The sequence below is a fragment of the Haematobia irritans genome, chromosome 5, assembly GCF_050003625.1.
Source record: "Haematobia irritans isolate KBUSLIRL chromosome 5, ASM5000362v1, whole genome shotgun sequence".
NCBI lineage: Eukaryota > Metazoa > Arthropoda > Insecta > Diptera > Muscidae > Haematobia > Haematobia irritans.
In genome coordinates, this window is record NC_134401.1 from 39,517,571 (window position 1) to 39,538,368 (window position 20,798).

Genomic DNA, 20,798 nt, shown 5'->3' on the forward strand with positions numbered 1-20,798 from the left:
TCTTGTCACAATCTGAGCAGAAATGTCTGATATTAGGAGCTATAGTTTATTTTGCACCTAAAGATTTAGTATGCCACTAATATCGAGTCCATTATTAAACAAGTATATACGGCCGTAAGTTCGGCCAGGCCGAAGCTTATGTACCCTCCACCATGGATTGCGTAGAAACTTCTACTGAAGACTGTCATCCACAATCGAATTACTTGGGTTGCGGTAACACTTGCCGATGGCAAGGTATCTTAAAACTTCCTAACACCGTAATATATACCATGTAGTCCATACGTGGTATATATTAAACTAAAAAGGCCGATTAAATACGTATATATTTAAGTTTAAAGTTTCTATAGAAATAAAATTTTGTCAAAATAAAATTTTGACAACATTTTCTATAGATGTAAAATTTGGAAAAAAATTTCTATAGAAATAAAATTTGGAAAAAATTTTCTATAGAAATAAAATTTGGAAAAAATTTTCTATAGAAATAAAATTTTGACAAATTTTTCTATAGAAATAAAATTTTGAGAAAATTTTCTATAGAAATAACATTTTGACAATGTTTTCTATAAAAATAAAATTTTGGTAGATTATTTTTGGATCGAGTGGCAACCATGATTATGAACCAATATGGACCAATTTTTGTGTGATTGGGGATTGGCTATATATAACTATAGACCGATACGGACCTATTTTGGCATGGTTATTAGCGGACTTATACTAACACCACGTTGCAAATTTCAACCGGATCGGATGAATTTTGCTCCTCCAAGAGGCTCCGGAGATCAAATCTGGGGAACGGTTTATATGGGAGCTATATATAATTATGGACCAATATGTACCAATTCTTGCTTGTTTCTTAGAGACCACATTCTAACACCATGTTCCAAATTTCAACCGGATCGGATGAATTTTGCTCCTCCAAGAGGCTCCGGAGGACAAATCTAGGGATCCATTTACATGGGAGCTATATATAATTATTGACCGATATGGACCAATTCTTGCATGGTTGTTAGAGACCATATACTAACACCACGTACCAAATTTCAACCGGATCGAATGAATTTTGCTCATCCATTTAGCTCCGGAGGTCAAATCTGGTGATCGGTTTATATGGGGGCTATATATAATTATGGACCGATATGGACCAATTTTTGCATGGTCATTAGATACCATATACTAATATCATGTACCAAATTTGAGCCAAATCGGATGAAATTTGTTTCTCTTAGATGCTCTGCAAGCCAAATCGGGGGATTGGTTTATATGGGGGCTATAATAATTATGGACCGATGTGGACCAATTTTTGCATGGTTGTTAGAGATCATATACTAACACCATGTACCAAATTTCATCCGGATCGGATGAAATTTGCTTCTCTTATAGGCATCGCAAGCCAAATTTGGGGGTCCGTTTATATGGGGGCTATACGTAAAAATGGACCGATATGGCCCATTTTCAATACCATCCGACCTACATCAATAACAACTACTTGTGCCAAGTTTCAAGTCGATAGCTTGTTTCATTTGGAAGTTAGCGTGATTTCAACAGACGGACGGACGGACGGACATGCTCAGATCGACTCAGAATTTCACCACGACCCAGAATATATATACTTTATGGGGTCTTAGAGCAATATTTCGATGTGTTACAAACGGAATGACAAAGTTAATATACCCCCCATCCTATGGTGGATGGTATAAAAAGAGGAAATTGGTCAATTAGTTGTGGATAATAAATCCAAAATGGTAAAAATCGGTCAATATTATATTGTAAGCGCTACATATAAGTCCAAATACGATCCACTAGTACATCAAAATTTGAAATTTGAGTAAGATTGGTTAAGAAATCAGAGAATTATGGCCAAATTTGGGAAAATCGTGCGATGCATATATATGGGAGCTATATCAAAATCTGAACCAATTTGCATAATATTTTGCAGGTATGATTGATACCAAAGGAGGCGATACATATGTATGGGAGCTATATCTAAATCTGAACCGATTTCGATGAAATTTTGCACATAAAGTTAGTGCTATAGAAGATTACATTTAGCCAACTTTGAGTACGATCGGTCGATAAATACGGGTTTTACGGCCTAATTTGGCAAAATCGGGCGATAAATATATATATATGGGAGCTATATCTAAATCTGAACCGATTTCGATGAAATTTCACACATACAGTTTGAGCTATAGAAGATTACCTTTAGCCAACTTTGAGTACGATCAGTCGATAAATAAGGGTTTTACGGTAAATTTTGGCAAAATCAGGCGATACATATATATGGGAGCTGTATCTAAATCTGAACCGATTTCGATGATTTTTAGCACATATTGTCAGTACCATAAAAGATTAGAGTAAGTCAAGTTTGAGTAAGATCGCTTAATAAATAAAGTTTTTATGACGAAATTTGTGAAAATCGGGCGAAACATATATATGGGAGCTATAACTAAATCTGAGCCGATTTCGATGAAATTTTGCAGACTTAAAGGGTGATGAAAAAGTTTACTATGTGCAAAATTCGATGACGATCGGTTTGTAAAAAAGCGCAACGTGACTCCATTTATCAAAATCGGGCGATACATATATATGGGAGCTATATCTAAATTTGATCCAATTCGTTCGTCCTTGTGCCCAAAAAAAAACCCTTTACCAAATTTCATCCAAATCGGTTACATTCCAGCTAATTTTCCCTTTCCTTTAAACTCAGGGAGCCACCGTGGTGCAATGGTTATCATGCCCGCCTTGCATACACAAGGTTGTGGGTTCGATTCCTGCTTCGACCAAACACCAAACAGATTTTCAGCGGTGGATTATGCCACCTCAGTAATGCTGGTGACATTTCTGAGGGTTTCAAAACCTCTCTAAGTGCTTTCACTGCAATGTGGAACGCCGTTCGGACTCGGCTATAAAAAGGAGGTCCCTTGTCATTGAGCTTAACATGGAATCGGGCAGCTCTCAGTGATAAGAGAGAAGTTAACCAATGTGGTATCACAATGGACTGAATAGTCTAAGTGAGCCTGATACATCGGGCTGCCACCTAACCTATCTTAACCTTCCTTTAAACTCAAATCGACGGATTCTTCTGCCAAATGAATGCTCCCATTGAGTAGTTGACGCTACTCTAAGCTTCAATGTAATATGAAATGCTGTTCGGAATCGGCTATAAAATGGAGATCCCACGTAATTGGGCTAAACACCGAATCGGGCAGCACTTATTGAAGGGAGAGGAGTTCATCACCTTGGGAATGGTCTGAGTGAGCCTAAAATATTGGGCTAACCTTAAGCATTCTTACCACAATAAAAATTCATTTCATGAGGATCATATGTCACCTACAGAAGATATATCATTTGCGATAAATTTGGATGCTGTATGTACGGCCTATTTTATGTAGATCCACGAAGTCACCCTCAGCCCTGGATCCACTTATATATGTCCGTTTTGGCTTTAGGGTTTAAATCTCAGTTTCGGCCGAACATTCCATATGGCTAAACTCTAACTTAGCTATACCTCTTAGATTTTTATACCCTCCACCATAGGATGGGGGTATATTAACTTTGTCATTCCGTTTGTAACACATCGAAATATTGCTCTAAGACCCCATAAAGTATATATATTCTGGGTCGTGGTGAAATTCTGAGTCGATCTGAGCATGATCGTTTGTCCGTCTGTTGAAATCACGCTAACTTCCGAACAAAACAAGCTATCGACTTGAAACTTGACACAAGTAGTTGTTATTGATGTAGGTCGGATGGTATTGCAAATGGGCCATATCGGTCCACTTTTACGTATAGCCCCCATATAAACGGACCCCCAAATTTGGCTTGCCGATCCTCTAAGAAAGGCAAATTTCATCCGATCCGGCTGAAATTTTGTACATGGTGTTGGTATGTGGTATCTAATAACCAGGCAAAAATTGATCCACATCGGTCAATAATTATATATAGCCCCCATATAAACCGATCCCCAGATTTGGCTTGCGGAGCCTCTAAGAGAAGCAAATTTCATCCGATCCGGATACATGGTGGTATCATGGTGTTGGTATATGGTCTCTAACAACTGTGCAAAAATTGGTCAACATCGGTCAATAATTATATATAGCCTCCATATAAACCAATACCCCGATTTGGCTTGCGGAGCCTCTAAGGGAAGCAAATTTCATCCGATCCGGCTGAAATTTGGTACATGGTGTTAGTATATGGTCTCTAATGACCATGCAAAAATTGGTCCACATCGGCTCATAAATATATATAGCCCCCATATAAACCGATCCCCAGATTTGACCTCCGGAGCCTCTTAGCCTCTGAGCAAAAGTCATCCGATCCGATCGAAATTTGGTACGTGGTGTTAGTATATGGTCTCTAACAACCATGCAAGAATTGGTCCATATCGGTCTATAATTATATATAGCCCCCATATAAACCGTTCCCCACATTTGATCTCCGGAGCCTCTTGGAGGAGCAAAATTCATCCGATCCGGTTGAAATTTGCAACGTGGTGTTAGTATAAGACCGCTAATAACCATGCCAAAATTGGTCCGTATCGGTCTATAGTTATATATAGCCGATCCCCAATCACACAAAAATTGGTCCATATCGGTTCATAATCATGGTTGCCACTCGAGCCAAAAATAATCTACCAAAATTTTATTTTTATAGAAAACATTGTCAAAATGTTATTTCTATAGAAAATTTTGTCAAAATTTTATTTCTATAGAAAATTTTGTCAAAATTTTATTTCTATAGAAATTTTTTCCAAATTTTATTTCTATAGAAAATTTTTTCCAAATTTTATTTCTATAAAAATTTTTTTCCAAATTTTACTTCTATAGAAAATGTTGTCAAAATTTTATTTTGTCAAAATTTTATTTCTATAGAAACTTTAAACTTAATTATATACGTATTTAATCGGCCTTTTTAGTTTAATATATACCACGTATGGACTACGTATATTACGGTGTTAGGAAGTTTTAAGATACCTTGCCATCGGCAAGTGTTACCGCAACCCAAGTAATTCGATTGTGGATGACAGTCTTCAGTAGAAGTGTCTACGCAATCCATGGTGGAGGGTACATAAGTTTCGGCCTGGCCGAACTTACGGCCGTATATACTTGTTCTTCTTTTTTGTCCAGGCTGTAGTTTTTAAAAATAAAACAAAAATAACATGTATAACATGCCAAACATCTATTTTTACTTCAATTATTTTTCATGTCATATACATATGTACATAGAGACATTTTTGTAAAAATTAATTTTTTATTTTGTGTTTAAAGAAAATTTTGTACTCATAATCCCGTTATACTCAGATACCTGTGTAACATAATTTCGACAATAATAAAAAATATCTAAATTACGCGAAAGACAATATGGAACAGCCAGTTATTAGTTTAAAAACCGATGAAAAATCGGGTGAGTATGTAATATTGACAATTTTGGTATTAATACGAGACCATCAATTTCTGAAAAATATTCTCCAACTCTTGAAATGTCCAAATTACAGATCAAGAGCATAACTTCGATACTGAAAGTAAAGCTTCTGTGTCTGATGTCTCCCAAGCAGGAAATAAGAAAAAATCACCTTCCAATATACCGAGAGCTAAAAATGTGAGTATGTGAGCGAAATTTATTTGCTAGAAATGTTATAGATAGTTTTAGTGGCAATAGATTTTTGGGGCCATTTCATAACTAAATAACTGAGTTTTCGGGCTCACGAACCCTCTGCGGAAAATCGGAGAAATTATATTCATTTTGCAAAAATTGAAATCAAGGGAGAGATCATGCCCTCCAAAAATTCAAGTATCCCTTTATCGATAAATAAGGGATTTACTTTTTTCGAGTTTTTCAAAATTTGAAAAAGTCGATTTTCGACTTTTCGACCTTTTCAAAATTTGAAAAAGTCGATTTTCGACTTATGTATGTTTCTTCTCTTCTTAAATATTGAAATTTTTAATAGATTGGCGGCTACATACATTCGACGAAATCTGTTTTTTTATACCCACCACCATAGAATGGTGACGGGGGTATAATAAGTTTGTAATTCTGTTTGTAACACATCGAAATATCGATTTCCGACTATATAAACTATATATATTCTTGATCAGGGAGAAATTCTAAGACGATATAAGCATGTCCGTCTGTTTGTCTGTTGTAATCATTCAATAATGGAGCTATCGTCCTGAAAAGATTCGTCTTTTGTTTGCGGCAGGTCAAGTTCGAAGATGGGCTATATCGGTCCAAGTTTTGATATAGTCCCCATATAAACCGACTTCCCGTTTTGGGGTCTTGGGCTTAAAAAAACTGTAGTTTTTATTCAATTTGCCTGAAACTGGAAATCTAGAGGTATTTTAGGACCATCAAAAACTGTACCGAAAATGGTGCCTATCGGTCCATGTTTTGCTATAGGTTAGGTTAGGTGGCAGCCCGATGTATCAGGCTCACTTAGAATATTCAGTCCATTGTGATACCACATTGGTGAACTTGTCCCACATTGGAAAAAAAATATCACCAAAATATTTCCAATTAAAAAGTTAATCGAAGTTGAAAATTTTTTCAATTAATAAATTAATTGGTACAATTAACTTTTACGGCCATTTTCATGTAGCTCCGTTAGACTTTAACTCCCAGTTAAAAGAGAGTAAAATGGAAATATCTTCTATCCGGTTTACTTTAACTGAAAATTTTTTAGCAGTTAAGCTCCTAACTGGCATATAGAATATATAGGCAAGATGATAGATATGTCCATAGTACGGTTTAAAAGTTCGTTAGCTAACCTAGCACTAACGGAGCTTCATGAAATGGGGGTTAGTCTCATATGCAGTAAAAAAATAGGAAATTTTCCAAATTGAATTTTCAATTAAAAAGTTAATTGATACAATTAACTTTAAATCAAATTCTGAAGACTAAATCAGTTAAAAAAGGTGATGAACATTTTTTTTAAATTTTTAATTAAAATTTCTTTTCAAACAATCAATGGATTAACAAATAAAAATTCTAGGCCAATTCAGAATGTAATTGAAAATAGTTACTTTTTTTTAATTAATAAATTAATTAAGTTTTGCAATCAACATCAATTAAATTTTTAATTGAATCAATTAAAAAATTAATTGAAATTTGGTAATGAAATCAATTAATTTTTTAATCAAGAATTTTTTCTATGCCCAATTAAAACTGTGATTGATACTATCATTTTCGTGATTGAAGACATTTCAATTAAAAAATTAATTGGATCAATTAATTTCGTGATTAAATCAGAAAATTTTTTTTTTGTGTGTATGGACCGATTTCTCGATTTTGCTTCTTGGGCGTCTAGAAAGTGTATTTTCCATCGGATTTGCCTGAAATTGGAAATCTAGAGGGATTCTAGGACCATAAAGAGGTATCGGTCCATGTAGACCATATAGACCGATCTCCCGATTTTACTTCGTGGTCTTGTAGAATCTGTAATTTTTACCCAATTTGCCTGAAATTGGAAATGTAGTACCTCTAGGAAAATAAAGGGACGTGCCGAAAATGGTGATTATCGGTCGATGTTTTGATATAGCCCCATATATACCGATCTCCAGATTTACTTCTTGGGCTTCTAGAATCCGAAGTTTTTACCCTATTTGCCTGAAATTGGAAATCTAGAGGTATTCTAGAAAAATAAAGAGATGTGCCGAAAATGGTGATTATCAGTCGATGTTTTGATATAGCCCCCATATAGGCCGATCTTCCGAGTTTACTTCTTGAGCTTCTAGAATCCGAAGTTTTTACCCTATTTGCCTGAAATTGGAAATCTAGAGGTATTCTAGGACCATAAAGGGGTTTGCCGAATATATTGAGTATTGGTACAGTTTTTGATATAGCCCCCCTTATAAACCGCTTTATGCATTTTTTTATTTTATTAAATTCTAAATTGAACCAATAATTAAAAATTTATTGAAAGTGCCAAAGAAATCAATTAATTTTATTAGAATTTCTCCCTGATCAAGAATATATATACTTTATATAGTCGGAAATCGATATTTCGATGTGTTACAAACGGAATGACAAACTTATTATACCCCCGTCACAATTCTATGAAGATCAAAAAAAAGTATACAAAATTTTAAGAAAATGAATAAAGCAGTTATCATAAATTATTTTTGTGTAATATTCAATTAAAAAATTTTCCAAACAATTTAAAAGAATTTAATAAAACACTTATCCTGAATTATTTTTTTTTTAATATTCAATTAAAAAATTAATTCAACTCATATTTCAAATAAAAATTAAATCTTAATTGATAGAATCAAATAAAAATTCACTTTTCGTTCTTACGCTATTTAAATGAAAAATTTATTTAAAATTTCATGTTTGAACTCCAAAAGCAACTAGTTTTTTTTTTGTGAAAATTGCCAACATTTTATTATTATGTTTTCCGTTATGTTTTTTGCTTATTCAATCATGAAATTAATTGATCCAATTATTTTTTTTAATTGACACTGCTTTATTTACAAAAATAATAGTATCAATCACAGAATTAATTAGAACCAAAAAATGCTTGATAAAAAAATATATATTTATTTTTTCGCAAATTTCAATAAATTTTTTAATTATTAAACCAATAATTTAAAATTTTAATTGAGTATGGTCACCAAACTCATCCATCAATTAATTGAATTGTAATTTATTTATTATTATTTTAACTTTACATGGAATTTTCTTGTAATTTAAAAATTTTTTCTTTGCATTTTAAATTTAATGACAAGTATGAATAAACTAATTATTTTCGAATAAAAAATCAACTATTGAATTATATGTTTTTATTTAAATAAAATGTCAATTGTTAATAATATATGAATGAAAAACGTAAAAATGTAATTGACTTTCATTTTAAATTGATTCAAAAAATAATTGTTAATTTTTTAATTTGTTAAGTTTCAATCAATATTTTTTAATTGGATAGATTTTTTGTTGAAATATTTTTTCTGTATAGATATCTGTTACAAATCCCGCTTCAGTAATACCAGGAGTTGAAACTGTGGTAATAAACAAATATTTATATTGATAAGCCTGTATATGTTCACTCTCATTGATTATTTCCTTTATCTCTCCTTTACTCTTTCTGTCTCTCTCTCTCTCTCTATCTTTCAAATACAGCCTAATAAATTAAATTTGAATAATGCTAGTAAGCCTTTAGCGAATTCAACAGGCCAGAGTAGCTCAAAGAATCTTAAAAATAGCACCACTAAGAAAAAGCAAGAAAACAGTGCTGAGGGTCCAATTTCAAAGACAAAACCATCAACTACTCCCAGATGGAATTCGAGAAGCAATAAAAGTGATATTCAAAGTGGTAAGACCAAAGTGTTTTATGTAAAAATAATACTGTCATGCAAAATGGCCCGTAATTTTCCGGGTCTTGCCTCAAAATTGAGGTGGGTTTGAAAAAAAAAATGATTCTGCCGCATAAAGTCTTTTAATAATTGTACAATTCTACAAAAAGAATTTAGTCTTTGCCATGCCGAGAAAATGATTATTTTTCATATCGTAGATAGTACTCCGTTATTCCTCTACCACCTTTATTATTAACGCCGTCTTTGCTTCAAATACCTATCCATTACGTTCAAAATCTAGAAGTGTTTTTTTTTTTGTTGTTAAAAAAATTATATTCAGTTCATAGACCTAATACATATCCCTAATTATTTTCAGCTATGCGTACTAAAATAATTATTTTTGAGCTCAAACAAATAGTATTCAAATGGAAACAACATTTATTTATCCTTCCTACGGAAGCGAGTTTTTGTTGTTTGAGGGCGAGGCATTTTAAATAGAATTCTCAGTGTTCCGGAGATTTACTCGGTTTATCTAATATAGAAAATTTTTCTTTGCATACTTTTAGGCGGTACATGTTTCCATTGAAATCATGTGAAAAAAGGGGAAAATTGCTCACAAATATAATATGGAACTCGTATACATGATTATTCGTTAAGACACCGATCACTTGTCTTTAATATTTCTGAAAAAATGTTCAAAATTAATGAAATCGTCGTTGACTTTTTGTATTTTGGCTACAAAGCTAAAAAAATTTTTTTTTTTTCAACACTGTATTTGAAAGACGTTTTCTACTTGAAACACATAGTCTGAATTTGAAAATTTATGTTGTCTTTAACACGTTTTTAATGGATTTTGACTTTGGCTCATCAAGGAGAAAGGCTGAAAAATTAATAAATTAAAATTTATTGTTACCTAGAATAAAGTACGCAAAAACTCAAATTTTAAAGATAATTGTTTCTTAAATGTATCCATACTTCAATTCTCCGCTTCTTTGGCCCGAAATCAACACCAAAATCATTAGTGTGAAGATAAATTCTTTGAAACCGGGCATGCTTGTTGTTTTCAGTGTACACTTGGCACCCGACAAAAAAATTATGCTTCCGTTTTCCCAAGTTTAAATCTTGAATATCCATTATTTCTATACAAAATTTTGTGAAAATTTAAGTTCTAAAGAAAATTTTGTGAAATATTTATTTCTATAGTAAATTTTGTCAAAATTTTATTTCTATAGAAGATTTTGTCAAAATTTAAGTTCTATGAAAAATTTTGTGAAAAATTTATTTCTATAGTAAATTTTGTGAAAAATTTATTTCATTGTTGTTGTTTTTATTGCAGCTTAAAACCATACATTGACTAAACTACAAGTGTAGCTTAACCAACAGAGGAAAAGAATGTTTGTCAAATTTATTTGGGCAAAGCCCTATAGACTGCAAGATGGTTGTATGGACGCACGTTTCGGAATTACCACATTCCTCATCAGCATCCTCTACTTGCAGCAAAACTATCAACCAATTATCAGAATAAATTCAGGCAGTTCATTAAACCCAACAATGAACCACACTTGAACCTCCCGAAAAAAGGTTTTGTATGATAGCCGGCTTATGCCGAAATAAATTCAAAACAAACATAGAAAAAGAGATATGTTTGTTTTGAAAAATTTATTTCTATAGTAAATTTTGTCAAAATTTTATTTCTATAGAAAATTATGTCAAAATTTCATTTCTATGGAAAATTTTGTCAAAATTTTATTACTATAGAACATTTTGTCAAAATTTTATTACTATAGAAAATTTTGGCAAAATTTTATTTCTATAGAAAATTTTGACAAAATTTTATTCCTATAGAAAGTTTTGTCAAAGTTTTATTTCTATACCAAATTTGTCAAAATTTTATTTCTATGGAAAATTTTGTCAAACTTTTATTACTATAGAAAATTTTGACAAAATTTTATTCCTATAAAAAGTTTTGTCAAAGTTTTATTTCTATATAAAATTTTGTCAAAATTTTATTTCTATAGCAAATTTTTAAAAATGGTTTTTCCATAGAAAAATTTGTCAAAATTTTATTTCTATAGAAAATTTTGTCAAAATTTCATTTTAGTGGAAAATTTTGTCAAAATTTTATTTCTATATAAAATTTTGTCAAAATTTTATTTCTATAGTAAATTTTGTCAAAATTTTATTTCTATGGAAAATTTTGTCAAACTTTTATTACTATAGAAAATTTTGTCAAAATTTTATTCCTATAGAAAGTTTTGACAAAATTTTATTTCTATATAAAATTTTGTCAAAATTTTATTTCTATAGCAAATTTTTTAAAATGGTATTTCCATAGAAAAATTTGTCAACATTTTATTTCTATAGAAAATTTTGTCAAAATTTCATTTTTATGGAAAATTTTGTCAAAATTTTATTTCTATATAAAATTTTGTTAAAATTTTATTTCTATAGTAAATTTTGTCAAAATTTTATTTCTATAGTAAATTTTGTCAAAATTTTATCTCTATGGAAAACTTTGTCAAAATTTTATCTCTCTGGAAAATTTTGTCAAACTTTTATTACTATAGAAAATTTTGACAAAATTTTATTCCTATAGAAAGTTTTGTCAAAATTTTGTTTCTATATAAAATGTTGTCAAAATTTTATTTCTATAGAAAATTTTGTCAAAATTTTATTTCTATAGAAAATTTTATCAAAATTGTATTTCCATAGAAAAATTTGTCAAAAGTTTATTTCTATAGAAAATTTTGTGAAAATTTAATTTCTATAGAAAATTTTGTCAAAATTTTATTTGTATAGAAATTTTTGTAAAAAGTTTATTTCTATAGAAAATTACATAGAAAATTTTGTCATAATTTCATTTCTATAGAAAATTTTGTAAATTTTTATACCCACCACCGTACGTGGAATGGTGACGGGGGTATAATAAGTTTGTCATTCCGTTTGTAACACTCGATGTGTTATATATAATATCGATTTCCGACTATATAAAGTATATATAACATATTCTTGATCAGGGAGAAATTCTAGGACGATGTTGTAATCACGCTACAGCCTTTAATAATGGCGATATCGTCCTGAAATATGGCACAGATTTGTTTTTTGTTTGCAGGCAGGTCAAGTTCGAAGATGGGCTATATCGGTCCAAGTTTTGATATAGTCCCCATATAAACCGACCTTCCGATTAGGGGTCTTGGGCTTATAAAAACTGTAGTTTTTATCCAATTTGCCTGAAATTGGAAATCTATAGGTATTTTAGGACCATCAAAAACTGTACCGAAAATGGTGCCTATCGGTCCATGTTTTGGTATATCCCCATATGGACCGATTTCCCGATTTTGCTCCATGGGCGTCTAGAAAGTGTATTTTCCATCCGATTTGCCTGAAATTGGAAATCTAGAGGTATTCTAGAACCATAAAGAGGTGTGTCGAAAATGGGGTGTATCGGTCCATGTTTTGATATAGCCCCCATATAAACCGATCTCCCGATTTTACTTCTTGAGCTTCTAGAATCAGTAGTTTTATCCAATTTGCCTGAAATTGGAAATGTAGAGTTATTCTAAGAAAATATAGAGATGTGCCGAAAATGGTGATTATCGGTCGATGTTTTGATATAGCCCCCATATAGACCGATCTGCCGATTTTACTTCTTGGGCTTCTATAGAATCCGTAGTTTTTATCCAATTTGCCTGAATTTGGAAATCTAGAGGTATTCTAGAAATATATTGAGTATCGGTAAAGTTTTTGATATAGCCACCTATAAACCGGCCCTCCGGTTTGGGGTCTAGATTCCAAAACTAAAATTAAATGTGCTGAATACTGTGTGTATCCTTCCATGTTTTGGTATAGCCCCCATTACACGGAACTTCCGATTTAACTCCTATTGTTTCTAGAAATTGTAGTTTTTATCCTGTTTGCCACAAATTGAAAATATACTGGCATTTTACACCCATAACGAAGTGTATATGGTTTAGTTTTATCGATCCATTTGGTAAGGCCTCCATATAGACCGATTTCACTTATTGAGGGTATAGAAGGCGCACTGATCATGAAAATTGCTTGAAACTGAATGCAAAATTTCCAAATTTTACTTCTCGTAATCATTTAAATAATTGGGATGAAAATCTACAGATTTTAGATTTCAAATCAAGGCGTTATTTCATCATTTTCTTACACACTTACAAGAGATGTTTATGATTCCTCTAAAACTCAAACAAAAAATGGTTCTTATAAATTCAGAATCTGGTCTAGTCTTTATAGGTAAAATCTTTACATTTATCTGTGGGAAGCGTACTGGTTGAACTGATCTGCTTGGGAAAATATTTGTCATCAAACCCCCCTGAAATTTTCAGACGAAACTATTATATTTGATTCATGGTGGTGGGTATTTAAGATTCGGCCCGGCCGAACTTACTGCTGTATATACTTGTTGTTTTTTTTTTCTATTGAAAGTTTTGTCAAAATATCATTTCATTAGAATATTTTTTCAAAATTTTATTTCTATAGAAAATTTTGTGGAAATTTAATTTCTATAGTATATTTTGTCAAAATTTTATGCCTGTAGAAAATTTTTTCAAAATTTAATTTTTGTACAAAATTTTGTCAAAATTTTAATTCTATAGCAAATTTTGTCAAAATTTTATTTCGAGGCAAAATTGTGTCAAAATTTTATTTCTATGGAAAATTTTGTCAAAATTTTATTACTATGGAAAATTTTGTGAAAATTTAAGTTCTATAGAAAATTTTGTCAAAATTTTTATAGCTATGGAAAATTTTTTCAAAATTTAATTTATGTACAAAATTTTGTCAAAATTTGATTTCTGTAGTAAATTTTGTCAAAATTTTATTTCGATGGAAAATTGTGTAAAAATTTTATTTCTATGGAAAATTTTGTCAAAATTGTATTTCCATAGAAAAATTTGTCAAAAGTTTATTTCTATAGAAAATTTTGTGAAAATTTAATTTCTATAGAAAATTTTGTCGAAATTTTATTTCTATACAAAATTTTGTGACAATTTTATTTCTATACAAAATTTTGTGAAAATTTAATTTCTATACCAAATTTTTCAAAATTTTATTTCTATGGAAAATGTTGTCAAACTTTTATTACTATAGAAAATATTGGCAAAATTTTATTCCTATAGAAAGTTTTGTCAAAATTTTATTACTATACAAAATTTTTCAAAATTTTATTTTGAAAATACAATTTTGTCAGAATTGTATTTTCATAGAAAAATTTGTCAAAAGTTTATTTCTATAGAAAATTTTGTGAAAATTTAATTTCAATAGAAAATTTTGTCAAAATTTTATTTCTACTGAAAATTTTGTCAAAATTTTATTTGTATAGAAAATGTTGTCAAAAGTTTATTTCTATAGAAAATTTTGTCATAATTTCATTTCTTTAGAAAATTTTGTCAAAATTATATTTGTAGAGAAAATTTTGTCAAAAGTTTATTTCTATAGAAAATGTTGTCAATTTTTTTCCATTGAAAGTTTTGTCAATTTTTTTCTATTGAGAGTTTTGTCAAAATTTCATTTCTTTAGAATATTTTTTCTAAATTTTATTTCTATATAAAATTTTGTTAAATTTTCATTTTTATACTAATTTTTATCAAAATTTTATTTCTATATAAAATTTTGTTAAATTTTCATTTTTATACTAATTTTTATCAACATTTTATTTCTATAGAAAAGTTTGTCAAAATTTTATTTCTATAGGAAAATTTTTAGCAACATTTACATAATTTATTTTATTTGAATTTTTAATTTTTAGAGCAATAATTATAATTTATTTATGATGGTAATAAACCCATATCAAATCCATTTGAAATTTATCACACAGCGTAACTTTTTATTTACTACAACACTTTCTCATTTGATTTAGTTTTCCATCACTCGTTTGACCTTCTTAATATCTCAGAAATATCTTAAATAAAATACTTCAGAAATACTTTAACTTTATAAATACACATTAAGACAATTATTTTTGCCATCACCAAATCAAATAACCTACTAACCCTACGGCTGTCCGAAAAGAATTCAAAATATTTAATTTATTAATTTCTTTGGAAAATTATCTATCTGAAAATCGCTCAAGTTAATTTATAATTGCGAATACAAATCTCGTTGCGCTCTGCAGTTATTCAAAAGAAATGGAACACAAGTACAACTCCTTTACTTCAAAAAGTTGTAATCTCAACTTTTTCAAGGAAGTTTGTATGCAATGTAAGGGAAGGTCTAATTCAAAAATTGAAAGTGAATTTAATCAAAAAACGTTAATAAAGATATAGAAATTAAAATTAATTATTTTAATTAATTAATTTTTTTTCTATAGAAAATTGTGTCAAAATTTTATTTCTATACACAATTTTTCCAAATTTTTTTTCTATAGAAAATTTGGTCAAAATTTTATTTCCATATATTTTTTTTTCCAAAATTTCATATTCATAGAATTTTTTTTTCAAAATTTTAAGTCTTTTTTGAGAATACAGAAAAAAGTATTTGATTTTAGCGATATGTTTGTGAATCGAACATGACAATTCTTTTGTTATAAATTTGTGAAAAATTCCTACAAATATCCCCAAATTTTTTAAAATAACCCATAAAATCCCTCGACTTAAACATTTCCCCCCATTTCCAAAGAAAAATTCCCCAATAATGGCAATATAATAATAAACTAAATCTGGTAATGAGATATTCACAATAGAACACAAGAGTAATAATGTTCTGGATAGGTCATAAAAATTTTTCGTGAAATACTAAAAGCCTAGTTACACTGCTAGAAAAATTTCATTATATTATATTTTTATAAATCCTAAGAAAATTTTCATTATTTTAATGAAAAATATTTTTTATTAAATAATGAAACATTTCATAGTAGTAATGGACGTTTTCCTTGTCTTAGTGAAATAATGTTCATATCTCTCTCCTAGGTAGTAAAACAACTCGACCCACTATTTCTTCAACAAATTTCAAAACAAAATCTCAAACAAATTTACAAAAAGTTACCTCTACGGCTGGAGATCAAATAACATTGGAAGCTCACGAAAAAGAACTGATTAAAGTACAAACTGAATTTATGAATCGATTTGAAGCTTTTACGCAATCATCCCCCGATAATCAACAATTGAAGGGGAAACACTACAAGTTGATAAGTTTAGTCCAAAATGGCAAACCTCAGATACTTGTAGATGAATCTCTACGTGAAAAATGGTCCATTGTACTTTGTAAGTAAAAAAATAAAAAAAAAGAAAATTCCAAAATATTTGAAAAGAGATATTGCTACCTGTTTTTTTTTCTTGCTGATAGCTGATAATTCGAAAAATGAATTCAAAGAGAAAATCAAAAAATACATGGATGAAGAATTTGCCACATTTAAGAACAAGTTAAAGGAGAATCCAACAGAGGATCAACAAGAAATTCAGGTGAGAAATTATTGGCATATATTTAGAATTTCTTTATATACGTTTGACCATTAATTTATTTCATTGGCTGTGTTTAGGATTCAAACACAAAAGCCATATTTGATTTAATTGATGCTTTATGTGAATCTTATAAATATGATGACAATAATATTGAGAAACTTCACAATGAATTGAAGGTAAGTTGATTATAGATAATAATTATTTTTTTTCGGGCTAATTAGTTAGAGTAATGAGTGGATAAATAGCTGCTGAAGAAATTATAGCTAGTACCCAGATATTAGTTGGTCAGTCAAATCAGGTACAAATAAGTTGTGGACTATCGTAAGAGCACTCTCCAACCCGGAAGAAAAAAATCATGGGACCTAACATACGTTGAGGTTTTCAATCTACATACCTTACACAATAGATCCTATAGAAGAATTTCTGCTGAATCAAATGAACCCAGAATTCAGATATTAATAAGACAGTCAACGAAGTCAACAGAGACCCATGGGTAGATCATTTTAGATTTTAGATAACCATTTAACCACCTAAGCTCGGCTACAGAAAAGTTGTGGACCCAATAGGAGAATTTCTGAAAGCAACGCTAGAATCTAGATATGATTAAAATAATCGACGAAGAGATGTGGGACAGCGGTGCCACAATGAATTTTTATTTTGGACCAACATTTTTCCAAAATTGGACCAAAATTCGTACAAGCGGATCATGTTTCTAAATTAATATCGTTTAAAAGTTACAATTTTTCCAAAATTTTACTTTGATAGAAAATTTTATCAAATTTTTATTTCTATTCAAAATTTTTATTTCTATTTATTTCTATAGAAAATTGTGCCAAAATTTTATTTTTGTAGACAACTTTGTTAAAATTTTAGTTCATTAGAAAATTTTGTGATAATTTCATTTCTGTAGAAAATGTTGTCAAAACTTCATTTCTTTTGGAAATTTTGTTAAAATTTCATTTCTATTGAAAATTTTGTCAAACTTTTATTTCAATAGAAATATTTTGTCAAAATGTTATTTCTATAGAAAATTATCGCAAAATTTTATTTCTATATTAAATTTTTACAAAATTTTCTTCCTATACAAAATTTTTGCATAATTTTGTATCTATACAAATTTTTTTTTTTAAAGTTTATTTCTGTACAAAATTTTTGGCTAAATTTTATTTCTATAGAAACATTTATAGAAATTTTGTAGTTCTATTAATTTTGTTAAAATTTTAGTTCTACAGAAAATTTTGTCAAAATTTTAGTTCTATAGAAAATTTTGAAAAAATTACCGATTTGACGAAATGGACCAAATAAAAATTTTTTGGACCAGTTTTGGTCCGATCGGACCAAAATAGCAACCCTGATGTGGGACACAATGATAAAGCATATCAAATCTCATTTACAGATGAGTTGCGGATCCAAGTAAAAGTACAGATATAATGTAATATATTAAATTAGTCTGTAAGGGTTTAATCCATAGATGAAAATAATAAAAAAAAAAAAAAAAAAAAAAAAAAAAGTTGTGGATCATTGCAGAGCATTCTAGCACCTGATAGAAAATTTTATCAAATTTTTATTTCTATTCAAAATTTTTATTTCTATTTATTTCTATAGAAAATTGTGCCAAAATTTTATTTCTGTAGAAAACTTTGTTAAAATTTTAGTTCATTAGAAAATTTTGTGAAAATTTCATTTCCGTAGAAAATGTTGTCAAAATTTCATTTCTTTAAGGAAATTTTGTTAAAATTTCATTTCTGTAGACAATTTAGCCAACATTTTATTTCTATAGAAATATTTTGTCAATATTTTTATAGACAATTTGTCAAACTTTTATTTCTATAGAAAATTATCGCAAAATTTTATTTCTATATTAAATTTATACAAAATTTTCTTTCTATACAAAATTTTTGCATAATTTTGTATCTATACAAAATTTTTTTTTTAAATTTATTTCTGTACAAAATTTTTGGCAAAATTTTATTTCTATAGAAACGTTTATAAAAATTTTAGTTCTATTAATTTTGTCAAAATTTTAGTTCTACAGAAAATTTGGTCAAAATTTTAGTTCTACCCGTGTAAAAATTGGTGGATCTGGCCCGATATTATTAGATCTTCTGCCATATCTGATTAGATATGATAGTATATGTAGGCAGATCTGGACAGATCCGAAAAATGGTAATATCTGATCAGATCTAATTCTAAAGGAATTAGATCTGACCAGATCTCAAATTTGGCCCACATCTAATTATATCTAATTTGATATAATTAGATGTTAATATATCTAATTATATATAATTTTATCTACAAATTTCCAAAATTAGTGAAATTACAGTAATTAATAAAAAAGATTTATTTTATGGTTTTATAATGAAAAGAGTATTTAATATTATAAGTTGGATCAAACTTATGTACATTATATGTAAGTCTAGGTATAAAAGTCTACGAATTAAAAAAAAAAAAACAACAACAGCAAAAACAAAATATATATACATAGCCACCAAGGGTTCTGGCATATAAATTTCCCAAGGCGTTAGTACATTGCTCTCTGCAAACATTTCTTTAAATGAGTCTCGCAATTCCTTTATTTGACTACTCGATATGAAAACTCTAAAAAATATAAAATATACAGAAGAATTATCAGTCTAACATATTTAAAGATATATTTGCAAATAATACATATACTTACCAAAATTTGATTCTCGTACCCAATAATTTAAACCAGCGCTGTATTGAATGGTTTGTGCGAAGCTCCAAATACCATACTATGAATAATTGCACGGGAATGTATCTGGTTCACAATCCAAATCATCTCCAAATTTGTATTCTTTTTGAAATTGGATAATACTTCCTTCTATCGCAACTTCGGATATGGCCTGGTCACAAATCTTTACGTTGCTCCGCTGTCTTCTTTTAATCTCTTCCTGGACTACCACAAATTCATCCTCCTAAAACAGAGAAAATATTCAATATATAAAAATAGGAACAAAACAATAAACTTACCTTCTCATACTCCTTTATCTTCCTCGAAAAATGAGATTTTTATATGAAATAAAAATATGAAACTCGCATTATCAAATATTTGATATATTATTTTTTTTTCAAATTAAATAACAACAGGCGTTGCTAATGGTGATAGTTATGGGGTTACATTTTTGAAAACAAAAAGACAGTTGTGTCTGAAAGTTAAGCATTTTATGAAGACACTTCAAAATGATATTTAAAAGGGTTTCTTGAAACTTCACAACATATAAAGATTGTTTGGTTATGTTCACCACTTGTTTTGATGTGTGACCAAACATACGTGCTTGTAACCAAGTATATCACGTTAGTATTCTCGTAACAAACACATCATTTTTACACACAAACATATTCAAATATTTTTTATCCGTGCTACACAGCTGGTTCATGATTTAACGCGATATATATAATTATATATGGAGCTATATATAGTATATATAATTAGATATGATGTCATATATGAAGATATATAATTAGATCTTACCAGATATGACTGATATAAATAGATATAACAACATATATAATGAGATCTTGAATCAGATCTAATCATATATAGCACTATACATAACATATCTCCGTAGATCTATTTATATCTACAACCATATCTGAGCAGATATAATTATATATAATTTGATATTATTAGACATGATTAGATCTCTCAATTTTTACACGGGTACAGAAAATTTTGTCAAAATTTTAGTTCTATAGAAAATTTTGAAAAAATTACCGATTTGACGAAATGGACCAAAATCAACCAAATTTAAAAATTAATAATTTGGTCCGACCATCGGATCAAATTTAAAAATTAACAAGTATATACGGCCGTAAGTTCGGCCAGGCCGAAGCTTATGTACCCTCCACCACGGATTGCGTAGAAACTTCTTCAAAACACTGCCATCCACAATCGAATTACTTAAGTTGCGGTAACGCTTGCCGATGGCAAGGTATCTTAAAACCTCCTAACACCGTCTTCTAAATTGTATGTAAGTCCATATATACTAAATCAAAAAAGATCGATCAAATACGTATATAATTCTGTTTGGCAAAATTATCTGTAGACATAAAATTTTCTATA

At 29.4% G+C, this 20,798-nt stretch overlaps 1 protein-coding gene across 3 annotated transcripts in view; it reads left to right on the plus strand.

The window, feature by feature from the left end:
• The first annotated feature begins 5,194 nt into the window (after window positions 1–5,194).
• The window catches only part of salto, a 31,768-nt gene continuing 16,164 nt past the window's right edge, over window positions 5,195–20,798 (plus strand). For 2 of the 3 annotated variants that reach the window (XR_012723371.1, XM_075312458.1), the window contains exons 1-7: window positions 5,195–5,406; window positions 5,498–5,601; window positions 8,954–9,001; window positions 9,118–9,310; window positions 16,223–16,516; window positions 16,599–16,714; window positions 16,792–16,890. Coding sequence is in view for 2 of the 3 variants with exons in the window: in XM_075312458.1 (XP_075168573.1) it covers window positions 5,364–5,406; window positions 5,498–5,601; window positions 8,954–9,001; window positions 9,118–9,310; window positions 16,223–16,516; window positions 16,599–16,714; window positions 16,792–16,890 (897 nt within the window). In the remaining variant the exon portion in view is untranslated. The remainder of the gene's footprint in view (window positions 5,407–5,497; window positions 5,602–8,953; window positions 9,002–9,117; window positions 9,311–16,222; window positions 16,517–16,598; window positions 16,715–16,791; window positions 16,891–20,798) is intronic. The other variant, XM_075312459.1, reaches the window with a different exon arrangement.